General features: G+C 51.0%; 6 protein-coding genes across 6 annotated transcripts; 3 read left to right on the top strand and 3 right to left on the bottom strand.

Moving 5' to 3' along the window:
• Nucleotides 1-43: 43 nt before the first annotated feature.
• Nucleotides 44-5,310, bottom strand: CONPUDRAFT_167057 (gamma-adaptin). The gene is made up of 17 exons (XM_007772761.1): nt 5,266-5,310; nt 5,187-5,215; nt 4,867-5,138; nt 4,672-4,813; nt 4,444-4,617; nt 4,061-4,392; nt 3,698-4,007; nt 3,431-3,646; nt 3,074-3,371; nt 2,981-3,018; nt 2,433-2,927; nt 2,286-2,378; nt 1,636-2,225; nt 853-1,576; nt 481-794; nt 279-425; nt 44-223 (listed from the first exon to the last, which is right to left on the bottom strand). Exons 1-13 carry the CDS (start codon nt 5,285-5,287, stop codon nt 2,115-2,117), a joined length of 2,532 nt encoding a protein of 843 aa, XP_007770951.1. The 5' UTR covers nt 5,288-5,310; the 3' UTR covers nt 44-223; nt 279-425; nt 481-794; nt 853-1,576; nt 1,636-2,114.
• A 360-nt stretch (nt 5,311-5,670) lies between these two features.
• CONPUDRAFT_83539 (DNA ligase 4) lies at nt 5,671-13,004 on the bottom strand. The gene is made up of 32 exons (XM_007772760.1): nt 12,773-13,004; nt 12,662-12,721; nt 12,477-12,611; nt 12,298-12,428; nt 12,160-12,245; nt 11,974-12,110; nt 11,743-11,918; nt 11,599-11,694; nt 11,466-11,551; nt 11,377-11,412; nt 11,072-11,328; nt 10,993-11,010; nt 10,904-10,940; nt 10,750-10,846; nt 10,525-10,689; nt 10,430-10,473; nt 10,293-10,382; nt 10,184-10,238; nt 10,093-10,132; nt 9,959-10,040; nt 9,848-9,908; nt 9,708-9,787; nt 9,554-9,659; nt 9,162-9,501; nt 9,044-9,114; nt 8,910-8,993; nt 8,728-8,862; nt 8,598-8,674; nt 7,674-8,542; nt 6,430-7,626; nt 6,286-6,377; nt 5,671-6,225 (listed from the first exon to the last, which is right to left on the bottom strand). The coding sequence occupies exons 1-29, from the start codon at nt 12,953-12,955 to the stop codon at nt 8,529-8,531; spliced, it is 2,979 nt and encodes a 992-aa protein (XP_007770950.1). The 5' UTR covers nt 12,956-13,004; the 3' UTR covers nt 5,671-6,225; nt 6,286-6,377; nt 6,430-7,626; nt 7,674-8,528.
• Nucleotides 13,005-13,166: 162 nt separating this feature from the next.
• Nucleotides 13,167-15,676, top strand: CONPUDRAFT_127253 (Pkinase-domain-containing protein; the record flags this gene model as incomplete). Its single annotated transcript, XM_007772759.1, has 2 exons — nt 13,167-13,272; nt 13,330-15,676. The coding sequence occupies 2 exons, from the start codon at nt 13,167-13,169 to the stop codon at nt 15,630-15,632; spliced, it is 2,409 nt and encodes an 802-aa protein (XP_007770949.1). The 3' UTR covers nt 15,633-15,676.
• On the bottom strand, nt 15,657-16,538 carry CONPUDRAFT_138424 (uncharacterized protein). Its single transcript, XM_007772758.1, has 4 exons — nt 16,361-16,538; nt 16,080-16,298; nt 15,853-16,017; nt 15,657-15,753 (listed from the first exon to the last, which is right to left on the bottom strand). Exons 1-4 carry the CDS (start codon nt 16,509-16,511, stop codon nt 15,734-15,736), a joined length of 555 nt encoding a protein of 184 aa, XP_007770948.1. The 5' UTR covers nt 16,512-16,538; the 3' UTR covers nt 15,657-15,733.
• Nucleotides 16,539-16,667: 129 nt separating this feature from the next.
• On the top strand, nt 16,668-17,467 carry CONPUDRAFT_83538 (uncharacterized protein). Its single transcript, XM_007772757.1, has 4 exons — nt 16,668-16,713; nt 16,768-16,826; nt 16,877-16,980; nt 17,036-17,467. Exons 2-4 carry the CDS (start codon nt 16,775-16,777, stop codon nt 17,096-17,098), a joined length of 219 nt encoding a protein of 72 aa, XP_007770947.1. The 5' UTR covers nt 16,668-16,713; nt 16,768-16,774; the 3' UTR covers nt 17,099-17,467.
• A 130-nt stretch (nt 17,468-17,597) lies between these two features.
• On the top strand, nt 17,598-21,185 carry CONPUDRAFT_167052 (uncharacterized protein). The gene is made up of 3 exons (XM_007772756.1): nt 17,598-18,505; nt 18,564-20,628; nt 20,682-21,185. Exons 1-2 carry the CDS (start codon nt 17,848-17,850, stop codon nt 20,615-20,617), a joined length of 2,712 nt encoding a protein of 903 aa, XP_007770946.1. The 5' UTR covers nt 17,598-17,847; the 3' UTR covers nt 20,618-20,628; nt 20,682-21,185.
• The last annotated feature ends 884 nt before the right edge of the window (nt 21,186-22,069 follow it).

Raw genomic sequence — 22,069 nt, 5'->3', positions numbered from 1 at the left:
CTCGAAGGACAAAGACCGGCTTCCGATCCGGCAGCAAAGTCCATGGCATCCCTCTGCTCCTCGACGCGGGCGTGTGGCTCAGCTCTCAGCGTATCGCGTAGTCGAGCAACGCGTCAAGCTTATGCTGCTATTAGGAAGCTCAGCTCCGAGGCCTCACCCGAGGAGCATGATGTGGTCATCGTTGGCGGAGGACCGGTCGGACTCGCTCTTGCCAGTGCATTAGGTGCGCGTGATATCACCGGTTCTACCAAACTCGATATTTGACCAACGTTGGCTAGGCTCACAACCCATCTTTCGTGACGGTCTGAAGCTGGCGTTGATTGAAGCTGGCGACCTTTCAAAAGTCAGGGAGTGGAGCCCGGCAGAGAGGAGCTTCTCCAACCGTGTTAGCTCAATAACCAACAGTTCTCAAGCCTTCTTGACCCGTAAGCAGACCCCGTCAGTTATCTCGAACAAGGCAACCCGTAACTCCGCTGCTAGGTACTGGGGCATGGCAGTACGTCGAACATGCTCGAACAGTTCCTGTCCACCAGATGCAAGTATGGGACGGCGTCTCGAATGCGCGAATTCACTTCGATGCCCGAGACCTCCCTCTAGACATGCCTCCTGAGTGTAGTCAAATGGCCCGTATGACGGAAAATCTCAACCTACAGCGTGCCTTATTGAGACACCTCGCCTCTGTTCCAAATGTCTCCGTTCTGGATCGCGTCAAGGTGGAGTCTATCGAAAGTAACGAATACGGCTGGCCTCTCGTGCATCTATCAGACGGCAGAGTGTTGCAAGCCCGCCTTCTTGTAAGCTAGTTCCTGAGTTACTCTTTCACTGAAGAGCTGACAAGTATATACGCTGCAGGTTGGCGCAGACGGTTTTAACTCCCCCGTACGTTCTTACGCGCAGATTCCTTCATATGGCTGGTCGTATGAGACGCAAGCCATAGTGGCAACCCTTGAACATGCCCCGCGAGGACCTGCGGACACCACTCCGTTCTGTGCCTTCCAACGCTTCCTACCCACTGGCCCAATTGCCTTCCTACCCATGTCGCCGACCACATCTTCCCTTGTCTGGTCAACGAAGCCACATATTGCTGCAGCACTCACCAAGACTTCCCCAGATATTCTCCTGCGCATGACCAACGCTGCCTTCCGTCTCCCCGAAGCCTCCATGCGTGACCTGTACGACCAGGTCATCGCCGCTGCGGCCGACCCAGGGGCACCGCTCTCACCCGAGAAGCTTGTGGAGGAAATCGCATGGCGGGAGCGGTCGCACTCAATACCGAGCTATTCGGCGTATGCGTCGGCCACCGCGAAGCCGACAGGTGGGATACCGCCTGACGACGCGGACATGGTCCCACCGCTCGTAACGGCAATCCAGCCGGGCACAATCGCGTCGTTCCCGCTCAGGTACAACCACGCAGAATACTATGTTGGCGAGGGGAAGGGGAGGCGTACGGTCCTCGTAGGCGATGCTGCGCATAGCGTGCATCCGCTCGCGGGACAAGGACTCAATCTCGGACTGGGAGATGCAGAGGCATTGTCAAAGTGTATTACTGAGCAACTCGTGCGCGGCGGTGATATTGGTGGGTTTCATGTCATGTTTGATTAGCTCTGTCTGTAAAGACTAAACTCACGACAACAGGCTCATACACGGCTTTGCTGCCGTACGCGCGCGAGCGCTACTTCGAGAATCACAAGATCATGTCCGCCGTCGATAAGCTGCAAAAGCTCTACACGACCACTGCCGAGCCCATCGTTTGGTTGCGATCCGTAGGCCTTGAAGTCATCAACGAGCTCGACACCGTGAAGGCTGCGTTGATGATGGGCGCTGGTGCTGGCAGTGCAAATAACCTGGGTGCTTCAGGTCTCGAATTTGTGGCGTCGGGCTATCAAGGTCTCGGACGCGCCGCTATTGCCGTAAAAGCAGTGGGGGAAAGTGTTGCCACGTCCGCGTTGACTGGGCTAAAGAGTCTTTTAGACGATGCGTCTCGCAGAATCCCGCGCTAGCAGACTGCTGGCTGAGTGTCAAGAGACGTGGAGGCGGTTAAACCGTATCATCCTCATGTTATAAGTAATCTAATATCACAAAGAGGCTCATAAATCGCGTAAACCGTCTCCTGACTAACTCGCGATGCCCGTTAGCCCTGGTGGAAACCCGCTGAAGTCGACCTGGTTCTGCACCGCCCGTTCAGCAAGGTTATACGACACCCGGATACGTAGTCGGATGTTTGCCTGGGAAAAGGGTTTCACGATTTAGTGAGCGTCCGACTATCCAGGAAGGACCAAAATTACCCCTGGTGGCACGATGATCCGCATCCGCTGCTCCTCAGTTGCACCGGGGCTAACGTCAGCATTCGACATAGGTAGCATCTGCAGCTGATGTCGCTATTGATACAGGTGGTTACGCGCATAATACTACGACACTGGGCATGCACACACCTGTGGAACTGCGACCTGGAAGTTCACTCCCGTTGCTACGTCCGAGCCTAAAACCTGGAATCGCGCCATAATGTTCACGACGCCGGGCCGTTGGGCGGAGGTCTGGGGCGTCAGCGTGATCTTGAGCTCATCCTTATCGTACGCGGTGTACGTAGTCTGTTGCGATGCTGGCAGCTGTTGCTGCGACTGAGTTCTTGGTGGCTGTGGTGCAGGCTGGGAAGGGGCGCCACCGAAGAGCGACGAGATATCATTCGAGGGAGCAGAGGTTGGCGAGGTGACGCTTGGGGAAGGAGACGAGCCCTGATCGAAGAGGCCGAGGATGTCGTTAACGCTCGCCTTTTGTGGCTGTGATGGGACAGCGGAGGTAGGTGAAGAGGTCGACGGCGCGGAGCTCCCAAAGATTTCGGCAAGAAGGTCTTGGCTGTTCTGAGTACCTTGTCCATTGACCGCTGGTTGAGCCACGGGTTGCGAGATGTCATCGCCAAGAAGGTCACCCTGTTAAGCTAGCGTCAGGAGTGATCTGAAACCAGATACTGCAAGGTTCTTACATCGTTTCTAGTCGACCCAACAGGTCTGTTCTCACTAACTGAACACACAACAATAGTGAACTTGATGCAAAGAACGAGAAGGTTTGATCATACCAACTCCAACTACAGTAGCCTTCAGTTCTGGCGGTGGCATTCGCTCAAGGACACCGCTCCGCAGTTCGCCCAGGTTGAATAGGCTTGCGAACTCAACAGCACGCTGTTGGAGCTCCAGCTCGGGGCTAGCCACATACTTGCCGAGAACCTCGGAGATCCGTGCTTGCTGCTCAGCGCTGGTCGTCGAACGTGAAGACATCTTTGTGATAGCGGCAAGAACGAACTGTCGAATAAGGAAATTGGCATAAGGCGAGTCTAGTGTTGAGAGGAGTAGGTCCAAGATTTCTTTGTCACTGGCCTGCAGAAATAATCAGGATCATATCAAATGACGGGGTAGCTTGCTGATGGATTACGTACCGTTCTCGCCGAATCTTCGTCCACTATGCCGCCTTCAAGCAATATCTCACTGTACTCGCCTATTACCCAGACAGCAGCCAGAGTCAGCGACTCCTGCGAGATGTCCTGTTGCAGGGCGGTGTAGAGTTTCGAGGCGGTGTACGCTTGTAGTTCTGGCGTATGAGCAACTAGCCGGATGAATGCAGACAGAATCTCCTCTCGGACGAAGTTTCCTGCCTGGAATCAAACATCAAATCATATGCGACCCACATACGGAGTGTAACCTACAAGCTTAAGCACACGAAGGACGGTATCAATGTGCCATCGCTTGTTAGGTGCAAATCGCTCCGCAGCGAGAGAAATTTGAGTCGTCATGCCCAGTTTAAACTCGTCATCAGCCACTTCAAGGAACGCCAAGAGTTCTCGAATTAAGAGGCGGACATTCTGTTCGTTAATCAGAGCATACGACAGCTCAAGTGCCCTCCTTCGGATCGAAATGTCGCCGTCGCGCAAACAATCGAGGATGATGTTGCGGTGCCGTTGAACAGCGTTCGTATCCATTGACACCACTTTGTTCAGAGTGTTCAATGCAACGTATCTGGCATCGGTAGCAGCGTTAGCTGATAGGGAGATGAAGCATAGTGTCCATACCGAATATTGTTATCTCGATTGCTCAAGAATTTGCCCAAAATGTTGATGGCCATCACGCGAAGACCAGTGTCCGCCTCAATGTCCAGGACGGTGAGAACCGTCTCGTAGAGAATGGAATTTCCAACATTCTTGGAGCCATCGGTGTTTGTCGCAACCTGAGCTAGAATATCATTCATGGTCTCACTGGCCTCAACATCGCCCCTGCCGAGAAGTCGAAGCAGTCGTAGGACCTTGACTTGGAGGAAAGGGTCGGTGATGCCAGAAACATCGTGTTCTGGGCTGTAACCTGTCGTGACAAGCGCCTTGAGGTTACGGACGAGTAATGGAACAGCCTTAGAAGACAGTTAGACAAAAATGACGGTGTGCTATGCTATTGGTGGTACATTACGGAATTCATTTAGACACTCTTGGTCCAACTGACACATTTCAGTCACGAGTGTTATTGCCGAGAGTAGGACACCATGATTGCGATCTGTAAGAAGGTTCTTTGCCTTGGACACAAAATGGTCGGTCAAGTCTGGGACCCTTTTAATGACTCGAAGGGCGCAAAGCGCTGCCTAGCTTACAGTTAAGACCACGAGCGTGGGCGGATTACATGCCAACGGACACACCTTCTTTCGTATGTAGGTGTTACTTGAACCAAGAAGCTTCTCAATCTCATTGGCCAGATCTCGTGACATCTCTTCTGACGCGATGTTCGCGAACGTGCACAGTCCAAGGCCGACGACGTACATGTTGGAATGATTCATGTCACTGCGCAGCAACCATCACACTTCCCGCATCCGATTAGTAACCGTAATGCTTACTTTTTGAGAGAGTTCGTAACAAGAGTAAGAACCTCCTGGTTTTCATCCAAGAGCAGCATGATGCCGAGATATCCAAGCCGTTTATCGGTGAATCGAGGACTAGCAACCAGCTTCAAGCATTCAATCTGACCAAAGTGCGCGGGGGAACCGAGCATGTGGATGTAGAGCAGCTTGGCAATGTTATGGTACCTCATGTAAGTGTCTTCTTCTCTGAATGAAGCGCGAATGGCAGCAGATTCCTGCTGGATGAGTGCCCGTTCGTCTGCTACGGTCTGGACAAGGGTCAGTCGCGTTATTGAACATAATCAGCAAATATGGACCTTGCATGCTCGTATTCCCTTGATCAGCGCTGAGATAGAATTAAGGCGAATTTCTGTTGTCCTCCTGGATTTTACTCACCCTTGAGATTGTGGTATGGCATGACTGTCTCGGACCTGCCTGTACTGACCGGGCAGAGACGCGGCTAGCGTGATTGAGAGTGGCGTGACAGATAACTGTGACAGACTTGTCACTTACACCAGTGCGTCATGAGTGACACCCAGTGCACGAGCGCGTCACACTATGTCTCATGTACGTGTTTGAGCAAAATCCGTCGATGCAAGAACGCAGAGAATAAGTAAGCTGGTGGCAGCCCTAAGCTACTTGCAGAATGTGAGACATGTTTTTCTTGCAGTCTTACTATGAGAGACATATGTAGGCGCTAGCAGGCTTGGCAATTTGAAACTCCGGGCGGGAAAGCCTCCCGATTCGGGTTTTCTTGTGGTAGTGTGCGTTACCTCCTCCTCCCACCGCTCTGCTGTGCATAGCCCCCTCCCTACCGCTGTACATACCTCATGATGGGTGACCAGCCCACGAAACCGATATCCCCCATCTCACAAGTGCTTCAGTCGATAGGTTTGACGCGTGAAGACCTCATGAGGCACAGCGATCAGATGCGTCAGTTTCTGACCACCGAAGACGCGAAGTCTCTCCGAGCCTTCTCTGCTGAATCCTCGGACACCCACCACCCCATCGCGTCTGCGTTGGGTGTCAAGCGGAATCGCTCCGTTTCCAACTCGAAAACACGTCCCAGCGCGTCCCATCACCACTCTGCGTCTCCCCAGCCTCCTGCTACGCCCATTAAATCCGAACCCTCCGATACCGTAATGCCGCTTCGGCACATGGACAGCATGGAGATGATCCTTGAGCGCAAAAGTCGTCAGGCAAAACGTGACAAGCGCACGCGCAAAGAGAAGGACCGCAGTGCTCCATCTCCCTCGCCATCAGGCCCAAGCTTCAGCCTCGATTCCTTCATGCAATCACGCGATTTGCAACGCGTTTCGTCTTCTGAACAAGAAGATACTTCGCGCAGTGCGACTCCTCAAGTAAATTCAAACTCTATTTCAATATGAGATTTGCTCATTGTTTATCGCCCCACACCTCAGGAAGCCATGCCAGATATCCCTACGACGCCTCAACGTCGCAAATACTATCGAGATTACGATAATTACGATCCATCATCTGCACGCCGACAGGTCAGTTCCTGTGCAAAATCCGTCTGAAAGATATGTTTGACGCGTTTCGCAGACGACATATTCTCCCCGACCAGAGTTGCATACTCCTACGCGTCCTAGGACTCGATCTACGCCCATGGCAGCACCGCAGGATGTCTTTGTTGCACAGAACTCAGAATCGCCCGACCCTGTGACCCCCCGCAAGAATTATTATCGATCCCCTCTTCCTGCTTCTTCCCCCCCTCAGTCTTCACCTTTTGCGACACCCTCAAAACCGATTGTCAATCTTGTATCATCCCCGGGGCCTATGGGACCTCTCCCTGACGAAGATGATTATGACAAACTTCCTTACAAGCTACCTCCTGGCCCGTATGCAACCGCAAAACCTGATTTATCATATGCTGCTCTCATTGGGCAAGCCATTCTGTCTTCTCCAGAGCATCGCTTAACACTACAAGAGATATACGATTGGATTACAATCGTTTATCCCTACTTCAAACGACAAGACACTACGTGGATGAACTCGATCAGACACGTCCTCAGCACCACCGTGTGTTTCCGCAAAGTGCCACGTGACCGTTCCGTTGGTCGCACGCTTTGGGCGATATGGGACTGTGACCTCAAATGCTTCGAAAATGGCGGCTTCAAAAAAGAGTTTTGCTCAGAGATGAAGTCATCAGATAAGAAAATCGCACCGAAGAAACGTCCTGCCGAGGATTCTGGCGGGGGAAGGAAATCCAAGAAAGCAAAGAAGAGTGCAGCATCTGCCTCCACAAGCATACCTGCACAATTCCAAGCTTCAATGCTGCCCCCTCTCGTTCCGACTTCTCACCTACTCCCACTCTTCCCGCCAAGGCATGGCGCAAACCACCAGCCATATTATGCGCATCATACGCAACTTCCTGCAGAGGTCATATTCCCGCCACTGCCAGCTACCTCTGGGTACCACCAGGCACAACTAGCTGCTTCGCGTGCCTCTTCTTCTGCTATTCCTTCTGATTCGACCGCAGCTGCAACTGCTCATGATTCAGAGGCCCTTCCGACTTCTCCGGCCATACCGTCTTCTTCCCGTCCACCTGAACTTTCGCCCACTCGGAGCTCTAGTCCACAGATGCCTTCTGAAGCACTGACTCAGACTGACACATCTGAAAGTTATCCTCATGTAGTTATCACCCCTGTGCTTGAATCTCGCACAGCTGTCGCTGAACACGAAGTCACCGAACAACCGTTTCGCGCCAAACTTCAGCACCATAAGACCCCTTCTAAGGTATGGCCCTGAACACAGGAAAAACAATATCACTGACACACTTTTAGAAACCTATTCTTCTTCCATTTGAACCTATTTCGCCTTCCCTCGAACGTCGCTCCAAAGCCAAGAGGATTTTCTCTAAGGAAGCAAGCCCACCTATGCTCATGTGGCCATCGACGCCAGAGCGACCTTCCACTCCGCCGCGCAATGCGAAGAACTCCAACATACTGCAGCTCTCGCCGACGCGCACACCGCTCTCGCACAAGGGTCTACATATGAGTCCCTCCGCTAGTCTTGCTTACTATAAGTCGCACCTCGACCCTCCTCCGTCTGCAGGCTACAAACCCGATGACGGAATTAATCCCGCCGTTCTCGGCTATGAGAACATGCGCACACCTCCTCGCAAGCGACACACTGGGCACCACAAAGACCGCGACAAGACTAAGGAGTTACCGTCAATTTTCCCTAGTACACCAAAGCGCCTTGTTTACCCGTCAGCGTCTGCAGAGTCGCCTTTCCGCACACCAGGTGCACGCTCGATATTTGATCCCCACGACGCAGGCACCCTGCTCGACGAAGAGTTTGCGCACTTTGGATCTAGAAGCAACCAAGAGAGTCCAGAGGGACTTTTTGGTTCTCGGCGAAGTTTGCTCTATGAGAGTCCAAGTTTGCCTAGTCCAGGCAAATTGGCACGATGGCTATGAGAGGGCTGGTGTTACCTGCGCTTGTGTTTCTTGCTTTATTGTTGATTATTGTTTTCTTCTTTTTTCTCCGTTGTGCCTTATTTAACTTGTGAGGCAACCTCCCTGCGTAGCATGATTTTGCATTTGATGACGATCTGTATAAAGTTTGGCATTGTATTCGTACCACTGCATAGAGGCATAATGAAGAATGTAATATTACAGTTGGCGATGTATACACTAGGGTGCGAACTCTGCGAGAAACTTTTAGAACAAGCGAGTATTAAATTCATGAGGGGGGTGGCTCACCCTCCTCATCCAGCAGCGTCTCCTCCGCAAGGCAAGCGGATATGTAATCGGCCAAAACCAAGCGCCTTCGCTTTGGTCTAAGTGCCACACGGTAAGTATGAACGGGTTCAGTCGCCCCTATCAAACTTACTTTGATGTACGTTCGTTGAGAGTCAATCGCCGGGATGTGTCTCTCTTGTCCAAGACTACATGCGTCAACTTAGGGTCATCCAACTCGACAATCCCTCCGCCGTTATCCTCGATTTGGGATGCTAGGATGGTGAAGCTGCGACTATGTGAGCAAGGGGAAGGCTGAGTTACCACAGCCCAAACCTGCGTGCTACTTCTTCCTCGTGCTTGGTCTTGACCGTCATCCCTTTCTTCCGAGCAATTGCTGGTGAATCCAAATAGAAACACCTAGATAAGGGTCAGAAAGCTTCTCAAATGCAGAGGTCAATGAGATTGACAGGTGCTTAAAAATATGCGTATCGTCGTATTGCATGGCGTCGTCATTTTCGCCCATGACTACGTGTTCCCGCTAGGATGGAGTGAGCGCAGCCGCAGGCATAATATTGTTTTCCTCACGGATGTATCATCCAGAGTCCTTCCGGCAGGAGCAGCCTCTGTCGAGTCGATATCCTCTCCCTCGGAGATGACGTCGTCGTTCACAGAATCATCGTCTGTCTCACTCTCGGTGACCGAGCCTTCCTCGTCTTCGGCGTCAGCGTTAACTTTGAGCCAATCTCCTGAATCATTATCTTTGTTAACTTCGTCCTTCACTTGGCTTTCCTCTTTCTTCGCGCTGGCCGGAGTGGCATGGGACTGTAAAATATCATCGGCATTTGGTTTGTCTTCTTCCATAACATCCTCGTCCTGGTCAAAGTCTGGGTCGAGTTGTCGCTCGTGGGTGGCATGGAAGAGATATCTATACAAACCGTGATGAGCATGATCCTCCGAGCTGAAATAGCTGGTATTACCTTTTGGCCATGGGGGCCAACTGTCCGCGGGAGACAGAGTCATGGATCCATTCCGGCTTGACGATATCAACTGTGCCTTTGTTAATGAGGAGTTTGAGGTCGTATGCTGTGGGACGGTAAGGAAGTGATGGCCTAGGAAATGTAGCACACGCACGTGTCGTCGTTCCTCCGTAAACGACGATGGTCGGCTGAGAACCCACAACTTGAACGCACTGTCCACCATTGGCATGTATGCTACGTAAACGTTTTCAGGTTTTCAGAGTCTTAGTAGGTGCACAATATTCAAATACACACATTTTCATCAACTCTTCCCTATCTTCACTACCAGTCCTAGACTTTGGATCAGAGGAGACCACTAGAAACAATTTTCACTATAAGTCAGACATGCAATGTAAAGGGACGTACTGAATCTCATATCTTCGAATACGTCAGACTCCAATTCGACAGACTTAAGATCCGGCCCATGGTACTCGGGTAATATGGAAGCCTGGAAGCTGGTCAGCCCAAATTTCATATCAGTCATATATAGTTAAACATACTTTCTTAGCTGTCATTGTCTTTCTCTTCTTGTTTGACACCCTTTGTATGGTTTATCAGATGATGTATCGAATTCTTTGGAAGTGCCTTTACCCCGTATTCCCCTCCATCTTGCGCTTTCTTTCCACCTGCATACTCTCAAGAACCTCTGAAACAACGTGCCTTAGATAGCCTCATACTGAACCCGCTCTTGGCGACTTACCCGAAGCCGTCATGCAATCTTCAATCCCAAGATCGTCCCGTATAGATAGTATACGGGGAAAGCGCATGGTCATACCCATATGATATTGATCTGTATGGTGTCAATGAGAGGTTAAGTAGGTAGAACTGCACACCTACCGGATGCCGTGATCTCAGCTGCCTTAATCTTGACTATGAATGAGCTTAAAAACAGCATTTAGCTGGTTCTAACGCTTGGTCAGAAAGTTACTTACTCATGTGGTTCGATGTACATGTCGCCCTTGTCCTCTTGCCCCCGTTTAGAAGTCTGATAGAATGTGGGTGGATCTTCTGCCGTCCAAGGCTTCCACTTCTTTTGCCGCACCCAAATGTAATCAGTGAATGACAGGCCAGTTCCTACCCGAACAAAGGAGCTATACCTATGCAAATTATATAAGAGATCAGCGAAATCATTATGGAACGAGCTATTTGAGAGATACTTTGGCTCATCGTCATCGTCTGGTTGGCGGTCGTTTAGAACAGCACAGATGAGGGTAGAGACACCTCCGGACCGCTTTCCGGTCCCATAATTTGCAGCTGCGGAATGGTGTCAGCACACAACAGAAACGAAACTTGATATATCAAGTAGCCTACCGACTACTAGAACGTCCACAGTCTCTCCCAAGTTGTCCTAAACAACTTCAGCGTGTTTTCTGTCGTTGAGATCTAAACTATATCCGCACCATATACTCTGGCTTGACCTGGTAAGAAATAAATGTTAAAATGACATTTTTTGACGAGACGGGCTGACGCTCATTTCACCTTTATCCAATCTCTGTTTCTGCCATTGAGAGTATATTCAGAGTCTGGATGCTTAATTACCAGGCCCTCGCCCCTCGCAGACATGACTTCTTCCATCTTTTGCCGGATATCTTTGGCGGTCTTCCCCTCATACTCTACTGTGAACTCGAGTCGCCCAGGAACCTCTGTGAGGCAAGCTCGGAGGTTACGTTTCCTAAACTTGAGTGATTTTTTGTGAAGAGACATCCCGTTGAGATAAAGAAGGTCAAAAATCTTGACTACATATTTTGAGCGAACTTTGTTAATGAGTGATTGGGAGGGCTCACAGCAGGGACGAGGGTTATGCTCCTTGTTTGTTTTGTCTGACAAAACTCAAAGTTACGATAGAGTGCTGCTTAATCATTTTCTATCTCACCAAGAGCGGCAGTTTTGAGAGTACCAAACGGCAAGTTACGCTCCGAAACAGGATCCCACACTAGCATCTCGCCGTCGAGGATGATACTATTATTTGTGAGTTAGCGGCCACAACGAGACAAGAGATAACACACTCGTCAACCCGCTCATCAAAAGCAGAATGTATGTACGGGGTCAAGCTGCCATTGCCAACATGTTGCCCATACAAATAGGTATAATCTTTCCCTTTTCTACAGACTGTTAGTCACAATAACCCTGGGGAGTTGAGAATACGATACCTGGAGCAGTAGAAGTATTCATTCCCCCGTTTATGAAGTTGCATACGCTCGCCGTCTAGCTTTTCCTCTATGATAAACTTACGTCCTTGCATTTCCTTCACGGTTTCGTCGATTCTGTCGGTGGGTCTTTTGCATAGCATTGGAGCAAATGCGCGGAACAGCTGAACAGACTTGTCCTTCAGGAATACGTCAGCAAAATAGGCGCATGTATATTAGGTATGTTTAGTAAACCTCAGGGTTGAGACGTCGAGATGAATCCCACAGCTCCCAAGCAACCTTCTTGAGGTCAGAACAAGTATTGAAGAGATCTTGGGCATCTGAATGGAAAACAGAAAACACCGTTGTCTCCTTCACAGAGATGACCATGTCTAATCGGGGAGTAAGTAGATGCATAAGAATAATCCCGAACAATGTCACCCTTGAGGATAATACGGACTATCCACCGCTGCTCTTCAGGTGTGGCGCGGTTGTAAATTCGCTGCAGGATCTTTGACTGTACCTCCCTGGTTTCGTGACTCATAAGTATGCCCAAGAACGTATCTGCAGGGAACCCACTGCTTGCCCATGTTCTTTGAGAGTTCGTCCAGAATGTTGTTCAGATCCTCGACTGTCAGCGAGCCCTCAGTAACAGAAGATCGCTTGTTCACCACTTCGTAGAGTACTGTTGGAAAATCTCCGGAGCTCCTCTACAGCAAAGGTTGGTCAGGGTGTCATAGTCTATGCGCTGAACTGACATCTCTATCGGTAGGCTTCTTCCAGTTGAGGAGGCGGATGGCGTCGGGGTCCTTCATGTTTAAAGGTATCAGTTTTATGTACGTCTTCGCGAGGTTCTTTTCTTTTAAACCGTACACTGCACGCTCCCTATCCCTCTGAGATGACAGTCAGGGCATAAATTGCGGTGCCTAACGCCATGACATGCCTGTGGCAGAATGAGGCGCAGAACGGGATACAAGTCATACCCTATGTCTTCTTTCCAGTGCTAAGGCCAAGGTCAAGGACCCGACCCTCAGGCATGTGGAACATCACATACGTTGAACCAGACGTCAAGAAACTTCCTCCTTCTTTCAGGTCTTCGCTCAGCCGAGAGCTTGTCGAACAGACGCGACAGTATTGAAAAGGGAGCGCTATCGACATTTCGGGGTGGAGCTGGGTAGCTCGTTGCTGCCTGGCCATTCTCATTCCGAGGTGGCGATGGCGCTGGGGTAGCCTGCATTAATATTATGTTAGATGCGCGGATAGCCTGAAAACACGATGGATTGTGGTTTAGGGGCTGACGCGATATCAGAAAGTCAAACAACGTGATATATATATTATGGCTCCGCGCGTTGTTGCGTTTTATTTGCTCAGCTCCCTAATCTGAAAGGGCGTCCTGACTTGGTTCGCAGTCGCAACCATCCTTCTCTGACTCGAACTCCACGCCGGCCATGGAGCACGAGGACTTTCCTAAACTACCGAGGAAGCGTGAATATGACGACCCTAAGATGATCGGACTCTGGAGAATCGGTCGGACAATTGGTCAAGGTAGCTCTGGTGAGTCAACCAGTCATCCGTCATTCCCTCTGACTCACTCTGGACAATGTTTTGTAGGTCGGGTAAGGCTCGCTCGGCATCAGAAGACAAAGCAGATGGCTGCCGTCAAGATAGTCTCAAAGGCGCTCTTGGTAAAGGCGGCTCATTCTATAGGCGACACCCCGGAACACATGATGCTTGGTGTTGAGCGTGAGATCGTCATCATGAAGCTGATACACCATCCAAACATCTTGCGGCTCTACGACGTCTGGGAAACCACCACTGACTTATATCTCATTCTGGAGTATGTCGAGGGTGGAGAACTCTTTGATTATCTCTGTGCTAAGGGTCGGCTATCTACCTACGAGGCTTTGGGCTACTTTCATCAAATTATCTCCGCTGTCCATTATTGCCACCGGTTCAATGTTGCCCACAGGGATCTGAAGCCGGAGAACCTACTTATGGACGAGAACAAAAACATCAAGGTAGCTGACTTTGGGATGGCAGCATGGCAACCACAAGGCCTACTTCAGACCGCCTGCGGAAGCCCCCATTACGCTGCACCTGAGGTGGTCATGGGTAAGCCTTACAATGGAAGAAGCTCTGATGTCTGGTCTTGTGGTGTAATCCTTTATGCTCTGCTGGTCGGAAAGCTCCCCTTTGACAACGAAGATCAAAACCTTCTTTTGGAAGCGGTAAAGGCTGTACGATACGAGATGCCCAAAGGCATACTAAATGACTCCGCAAGAGATCTCATTTCTAGGATGCTAGAAAAGGATGTAACAAAACGTATCACAATCCCCGAGATCCTGCAACATCCTTTCTACTTACTCCGGCCTCCTACTGCCCCTCCTGCGGATATGCCCCCTTTGGACGAAATCGCTAAACCTCTCTCAGGGTCTGAAGAGATTGACTGGGACGTCCTGGGTAACTTGAAGACACTATGGAACAACACTCCAGAGTCTGATATTCTTGACAGCTTGCGGACTGATGAGCCTAATTGGCAAAAGGGTGTCTATCGCCTACTGATTGACTATCGCAGTCGTCGCCTAGAAGACTGGGACGGGGACGAAGACGAAGAGTTGGTCTCACCTATTCAGAAAGCGGCACCTCGTTCAGAAAGAGGTCCCTCGTATGGGATGAAGAAGACAATATCTCAGGCATCTGGTCTTGGGCAAATCCCTTCTTCGCTCCCACGTCGCCTGTCTCCACCGACGCCTCATCGGGTTACCGCACCGTCTTATTTGAATGGATCTGACGCACTTCACGAAACCATATCATGGTCTCCTTCGCGGGGCTCATTGCCACCATTATCGCCCTTACCACCAATCATTCTGCCGAACCCAGACACGCCTCTGTCCGAGTACTTGGCACCTTTCCCTCACAACCTCAACACACCGCTGTCTCCAAACTATCATACGATTATTTCTCCCCACCCCAACACCCCAATATCTTCAAAATCTAACGCGCCTCTCTCTCCCAACTCGGTCTCCAGTCCATTGTCTACAATAACGGTGCCTGAAGTCCAAGACGACAAGATGCAGGTTTTCTTCCAGCAGATAGTTGATCACTTGCACGCTATGGAGGAACGAACCACGCCTATAAACTATTCTCCGCTCGGATTTTCGCCTTTACCTCTGGGCTCCCCTCTCGGCACGGACTCATCTATCCAGGCTTTCGGCGACAACAAAAGACTTGGGCGGCATGTCTACTCCAGTCAGGGAAGTGCTGCTTCGGGTCAACACGTAAGGACACGATCCAGAGGAGACAAGGAAAACAACGGCCTTGCGTTACTCGGTCCGGGGGCGTTGAAGTGGCCGTCCCTCAACCCAAATGATTCAGCGCGGTCGCCTCTCCACGTTCGTATCATTGAACCATCTCCCCGAAAGCTGCGTAAGAAACGAAGCCTGGATGTCTCTGCGATATCTCCAGCGCTCTCGGACGGCTCTTTCGCTATGACAGGACCTCGCAGGCACTGGCTAGCCAATGTTTTCAAGTTCAGACCAACGACTCATCAGCTCCTTTCTGTTCATGACATTCAGGTCACACGCAATGAATGTCGCAGGCTGCTTGTCAGCCTCGGAGCTCATGTTGCTGTGACGCGGCCAGACGATAATAACGTGCTAAAATGCCGATTCGATGAACTGAAGGACCCTGCTAGGGTCATGTCTGTCCTCAAGGCCGTCCGATTCCGCGTTGAGCTCCATGATCCTCCGGCGGGACAGCTACCTCCTGATTGTCAAGTGCTCCTGCATTTTATCCAAGAGAAAGGCGCATCTACAAGCTTCCAGTCCCTTTTTAACAGTCTTAGGAGAATCTGGGATATGGATGGGAAGAAGACTCTTTTGAGCAGCACCGATTGGATTGAAGCGGAGGACTGAGATGGATTTCATGTCTGTTTTCGGATGTACCAGATTATCCCAACCTACTAGCCCTAGTACAACTCTAGTTTGCATATCTTCTGTGAGGATATCTCGATATGTCATAATGGTCCATCCATGACTGCAATGGTGCTGGAGAGGCGTGAAGGTGCCAAAACAGGGACTCCGTCGTCATCGCCATCGTCGGCCATGTCCATCTCTTCCTCCGATGACGGCTGACCTGGCTCTCGCATGCTCGGGTGAGTTCCTCGCCGTGACACGACAATGACGGTGGGATCGGTGCTTGATATACGAACGAATCTAAAGAGGTTTAGATATGCTACTTCCTTCTGATCCCAATTTCTGAAGAGTTCGACCGTTGGCGCATGTGTAAGATCGGGAACCTCTGAGTAAAGCAGCTGAATTAAGACGTCGTATCCTCTTGAGTTAGTGCATGATGAGACATACCTATGCCCGTTCTGTACTCTTCCTCTTCTTGATGCTTGGCGTCCTCCAAGAAAGATTCTCTCGCGCTTTTTGGCCGCCCTTTCCGCCGTAATGTCCGTTCACGCGTAAGCTCGACATCGTGTCTAGGTAGCCACACATCCTTGATCACACTATGCAGTTGTTCCAGAGACATGCAGCCTTCTGGTGGAACAGCATGATAGAAGAATCCATAAACATCAACTAGAAGTGACTATCAGCATCATGGTCCGAAGCAGCTTGAAGTAACATAAGTATGGTCCAACCTTGAGCTAACTGTTTTTTGTTTCGTTTGGCTGCAGCGTCTGCAAGTTTGTTCTTGCGTATTTGCACCCTGTTCAGCTGACCGGCTTTTCGCGAGTCAGGGTGGAAAATCTTCTCCTTCTTGGCCGATTTGCCTGTCTTTGAGGGAGCCATCGCATTTGTGATGCTAGCACTTTTTCGCTCGACGTTCGTGATGCGACGGCTGTCAGGGGGTCTTCCATTTTAGGTGTATGATCGTTGACTTATCTCCCTTTAACGCGCACTAGTGCTGGTCTGCCCGTCTGTAATTCTCTGGGGTCGGAAATCCAAGTGGAGTTCTGAACGTCGACGTTGAACCTTATAGCCAACTTTCAAGGTATGTGGTAAGGCCTAGTAAGGCCCCGCTCGCTTAACAGGTGTACCTCAATAGCGTCATTATGTCTTCACGAGAACCAGACAGGATTACGTCTGCTCAACAGACACTGGACAGTACGTGTTTGTGGCCTCGTGGCCAAACCATGTCTCTTACGTTTATGAAGTTCTATATGACATTTCCCAGCTTTTAAATGCACAGCTTGATAAAGAGACACTCGCAACATGCGTCGGCATGATTGAAAGTGGGGTCAATGCTGAGGCTCTCGCGGTGCGTCATCTCTTTTGTCGATGAGTATGAATTTCTTGTTGATTCCCCTGAGCAGGCAGTCATCCTGGAGCTACGTCGAGAGGCATTTTCCGTGAATAAAATGTCAAATGGCCGTTGAACAACTACCAGTACGCGTCATCAAACCCGAATAACCCGCCCGGCTGCGCTGAGATGACGTGCATATCAATATATCGCAGCCACGCCTTGTTACCTTCGGCTCATACCGGCCATGCGGGTAACTTTCGCAAGGCTGCGACAGCAGAACCATCGAACGGAAGTGGAACAAATAGATCGCCAAGCTTCATGTGTGTAGTGGTTGCAACATTGAAGGTTGTGAACACCCTAGTAAAGTAGTCTCTCCTAGGCAGACTTCATATGGAAGATAGTCTAGTCGTTATTGATATTAGGCCGTATCCTACTAGAGTTTGCGGCATACTTCAGGGCGGTAGTGGCTGGTAGGAGCCTCCTTCACAAATTTTGACACGCGCCGAAGGAGAGGATCTTGTCCGCGTTGCGGCAACTCGTCCTTGTTCAATGGAATGATTGCTTTCATCGAAGATGAGACAGTAACTTGAATCCCAATTCCCTTAACCTAGACCCGAGCACGATGTGTGGTTCAAATGTCGAGGGCGACGGTAAGGGCAACGGTTTGTTTACTGCGCTGTCGGGCCGGTAGTTACTAGTTTGGTTGAAACGTGCCGCCACCGCGCGAGCTGGCGGGTTGCGAGCTCAGCTTGTGCTCATTGCCTATAACCTCCGCTAGCACCTTCCCTTGTCTCTTGGCCAGCAGCATTTCGCAGAGGCAGGGCTGGAGATCTCCTGCCTCCCCTTCCCACAGGCTGCCATCTTCCCCTCTGTTCACCATCGATGCAGCAGCCTTCTCAGTTGGAGATTCAGCGTGAGGTCGAGGCCCTCCGCAACCTCCGACGACGTTCAACCACCCAGGGAGGCCCAGGGACGCTCATCTTAGATCCTGACCTTCCTGATTCATCTCCTTCGTCCTCTCCCACTAATGATTATTGGCAGAACGGCAGTGGTGCTTCCCATGATGATGTAGATACGGCGGGCGCCTCATACGATGGAAATACGTCTCTGGAACGAACAGCCAGTCCAAGCGACCCTTCCCACCTCTTCTGGGTCCCAGCCCGCTTACATCCAGAGATCGCACCTGCGGAATTTCGTGCATTTTTGAAGGAGCATGCGCGCGATCCTCCGCCAGAAACTGACGAAGTCGTACGGCCCACTCGATCCAGCTCACTCAACGCCCACTCTTACTTGGGGCGCAAGCGATCGAGACTCAGCCGCCAGTTCAAACCTTCTGATACGGAGGAATCAGACGATGAAAAGGAGAAGGCTGCTCCTCTTCGTCGAGGCCGCACGCTCGCGAACAATGTCGCGCCGCAACTCACCATTGATGACTTGCAGAAACTAGAGCAGCTAGCGGAGGAGGCAGGCACCACCGGAGACCCTACGAAGTTTAGGAACGTACTTCGTAGGAGTATGAGCCTCAATGTTAGCTCTTCGGGTACGTGCTTATGGACGCTCGACGTTAAGCCCACCCTCATTCGTTCTGTGGGTCGTAGTGGTGGACAAGACTCCTAGTGCATCGGGCACTTCCGATGAGGCCGATATTCCTATCATCGTCCCTCCTCCGGGGTCCATTCTCAGGCGAGCTGCGCGTACTAAGATTCGCAAGCCAAGTCTGCCAGGAGGCGATGGAGAAATGCAACGATTCGGGTCTGGGCGTCGGCCTAGAGCGACCCCCAATATGGAACCTCGAAGCTCTAGCGATCTATCTTCCAACGACCATACAACAAGCGAACACGACTACGCTGACTCGAACGAACCTCTAAAGCGTCCACGCGCTTTCTCTATGGACAGTAGTCAGGATGACCACTTCTCTCATCGACCGCAGTCATTCAGCGAAGAAGCATCCATTTATGACGCTTATGCTCACGAAGATGTGGAAGAAGAGCCACGACCTAAAACTTCCACTGGTCCCCCACAGCTCCCCGCCATCTTACTGCCCTCAGACGATGGATCAGAGACTCTCTTTGAGGAACCCAAATCAGAAACTTCCACTCCTGGACCAACCCTGGAGCATCCTCAACCGCAGCGCCTAACTGTTAGTCCGACTTCCGAGGAGGAGTCTCGTACACCATCCCCTGACACATCAACCCTCAACCACTCAACGGAGGACACAGCCACACTTGCTACATCCTCAGAATCTGCTGTCCCGCCATCTAAAACTCCTAGTCCCGCCAAACGAGAGAAAAGTAAAAAGCTCTTTGCAAAGTGGGGTAGCGATAAGTCTGCGAAGAAGAAAGAGAAGGAGAAGGAGAAGGAGAAGGAAAAGGAGAAAGAAAGCCAGCCACCTGTCAAGGACAAGGAACCAGGTTTCTTCGGATCTCTTTTTAGCAGTAAGAGGAAGCATGACGATCAGAAGGATCAGTCGTCCCAACATGGGAGTGGCCGTGACGCAGGGTATCCCATGCATGGAACAGCTGCCTCCCAGTCATTGTCTCCTACGCCTCAAATAGGGGGCATGCCGGGTACCTACGCCCGCTATCCCATTCATGTTGAACGTGCAATTTATAGACTTAGTCATATCAAGCTGGCCAACCCGCGTCGACCTCTTTACGAACAGGTGCTCATCAGTAACTTGATGTTCTGGTATCTTGGCGTTATCAATAAGACGCAGGCCCCCACGAATACCCCACAGAACCAGCTTGTTGAACAACAGCAATCTAACACACCCATTGGAGATGGAATAACGTTGGAACAACGAGGAAACGAAGAGCAGGGAGGGTCTGAAGGAAATTCGGACGAGACGGGAGATGTCCACGAGAGGGGGGCGGAGCGGCAGGGGGAACTCGAGTTGGAGAGGGGGAACGAGAACGAGAATGAGAACGAGAACGAGAACGAACGAGAACGAGGGAGAGAGAGGGAAGCACAAACACAGAAGAAGGAGAGTTCACGACGGGCAGGATTGACAAAAGCATCCGGAGGGGCCAACCGGAGAGTAGCAGAGATGCCAGTAAAGGGCCCCCAGTATGATATGCAACACCGGGAGATGGAGCAAGAATACGGATATGGGTATGGATCATCAACATCAACACCGGCTGGCTCCTCACGTAACCAACGGCCTGTTCAGTATAACTCAAGTTATGGACAGACCGGAAACATTTCTTACTCTGGGTATAGCGACCAACAACAACTACCGCCAGGTGCTATGGCGCCAGCGTCGGCCGCTAACTCTGCCTCGCCGAGAAGGACGTCGTCGTCGTCGCCCCCACCAGATTCGCAAGCCGGGTCGTCTCAGGCGCGGGCTCCAGGTCGACCTCGATCTCCGCCGGGACAGAACCACAACAGATACTCCCCTGGTCAGCTTCTTGCTAGCTCGCCATCAGGGTCACGCACACCCACACGCTCGCTCTCTGCGACTGCCAGTTCAACAGGAGTTCCGCTCTCTGTCGATGGCAAGGCTCGTAAAGTCACCAGCGCACACGCTGTCATGGCCTCTCCGAAGGCTCGCTCACGTGTCAGCCTCGAGCCTGGCATTAGTCCACGAGAGGCCCGAGTGAGTGGGGATGAAGATGTACCGTTGGCCGTATGGCAACAGCAGCAGCGTCGTTGATGCGTTCCTGGGTTAGTCGTGATTTGCGAACATATGTTCTTTGACTAAGGTTCACTTCACCTAGGCGCTTTAAGATATGGTGCTCGACTAACCTCTCCACACTTGTACAATGTGTCCTTCGGAAGTTGATCTGCCAATGATCCTTCATTCTCAACCCGTCGATATCCTCCCCCCAACTCGTCTCTATCTCAGCCGGACCATACCTACCTTAGCCTGCCATTGCTTACTTCAACGCACATTCACATTCTTGTACCCTGCATTGCATTCAGTGGCTACAGGCCCCTGACCTGGAAGTTCTTCTGTTGTATTCTCATGGACATTCGAGTTCTCGTAATCAAGGATACTTAGAGCTTTTTAAATTCTCCTGGCGGTTGGAACAACCTCCCACGCTCACCGCACGACAACGTGGACATTTACTAATCTCACTGATTGCAATCCCTTTCATGAGATTCTGAATGCGCTATTTCGACGGTTTTCTGTCTTAATTGGATGTTTCTGGCGCTTCAAACTCGCTATGGGTTTGCTCTTAAGTTCTGCACTATCGAAAACGTACAATGACAAATCTTTCACCCACTAACCAGCCCTCCATGACATCTCGGAACCCTCAGAACGCGATGCCTTTCCTTGGCCTCTGTATTATCACCTAGAGATTATGGCCTCTAGCTTGGGTTTGACTTAACGGCTTTGACGGTCGAAACGGAGTACCTGTCCGATTAACCAACAAAGCCCAGCGGAGTGCCGGAGTCATGGCCACCACAATTCCGAGAATGTCTAGCCTCGCTCTTTAGATATATACGAGCTCTCGGACGTCCCCGAGATAAGGCAAGTAATGATCGACCCCTTCAGGCTGGGCTTATCGGGACGGTGAAGTGAAGCCGCTCCAAGGTGCCCGGCATCATTAGTTCCCTACGTGCGTGAGACCGGAGCAAACTAGGAGACTTGACGCTCATCTTACTCCATGGCCTAAATTTTCCTCCAAGGCAAGAAAGAGTCGAAGCGAATATACGCAACCACCTTAAGTCGGATGGCCCACCAGTACTGGCATTGTGTGGAGCTATGCACTGAGCTACGCTTCCACAGGAAGCAGCATGCTGACTCCTAGAGTCGATCATTGTTGAACTAATCAAGGCGAGGAACGGACAGGAAGTCACAGAAATTACTGCGCTTTGCAATAAAACGTGGAATCGCGCGTGTTGGCCAGGTCGGACCCCAGAAGCGACGATTTGTTCCCACGCTCGGGGAGATGCTCGCTCGCACTGTTCACACACGACATGATACAAGACGCGTGTCACGCGTTGGGGAACTCAGGAAAGTCAACGCTTCAACAGTGCTATTAGTCTACGGGGTCTCTCCGGGAAGGTCCGACACGCGGCCTCATCCAACGTTGTGATTCCGCGTTTTATTGCAAAGCGCAGTAAGGGCACCGTAGGTCGTAGGTAGTGATGGAGCTCG

The sequence above is a fragment of the Coniophora puteana genome (assembly GCF_000271625.1).
Source record: "Coniophora puteana RWD-64-598 SS2 unplaced genomic scaffold CONPUscaffold_9, whole genome shotgun sequence".
Lineage (NCBI taxonomy): Eukaryota > Fungi > Basidiomycota > Agaricomycetes > Boletales > Coniophoraceae > Coniophora > Coniophora puteana.
This window is presented reverse-complemented; position numbering and strand designations above follow the sequence as displayed.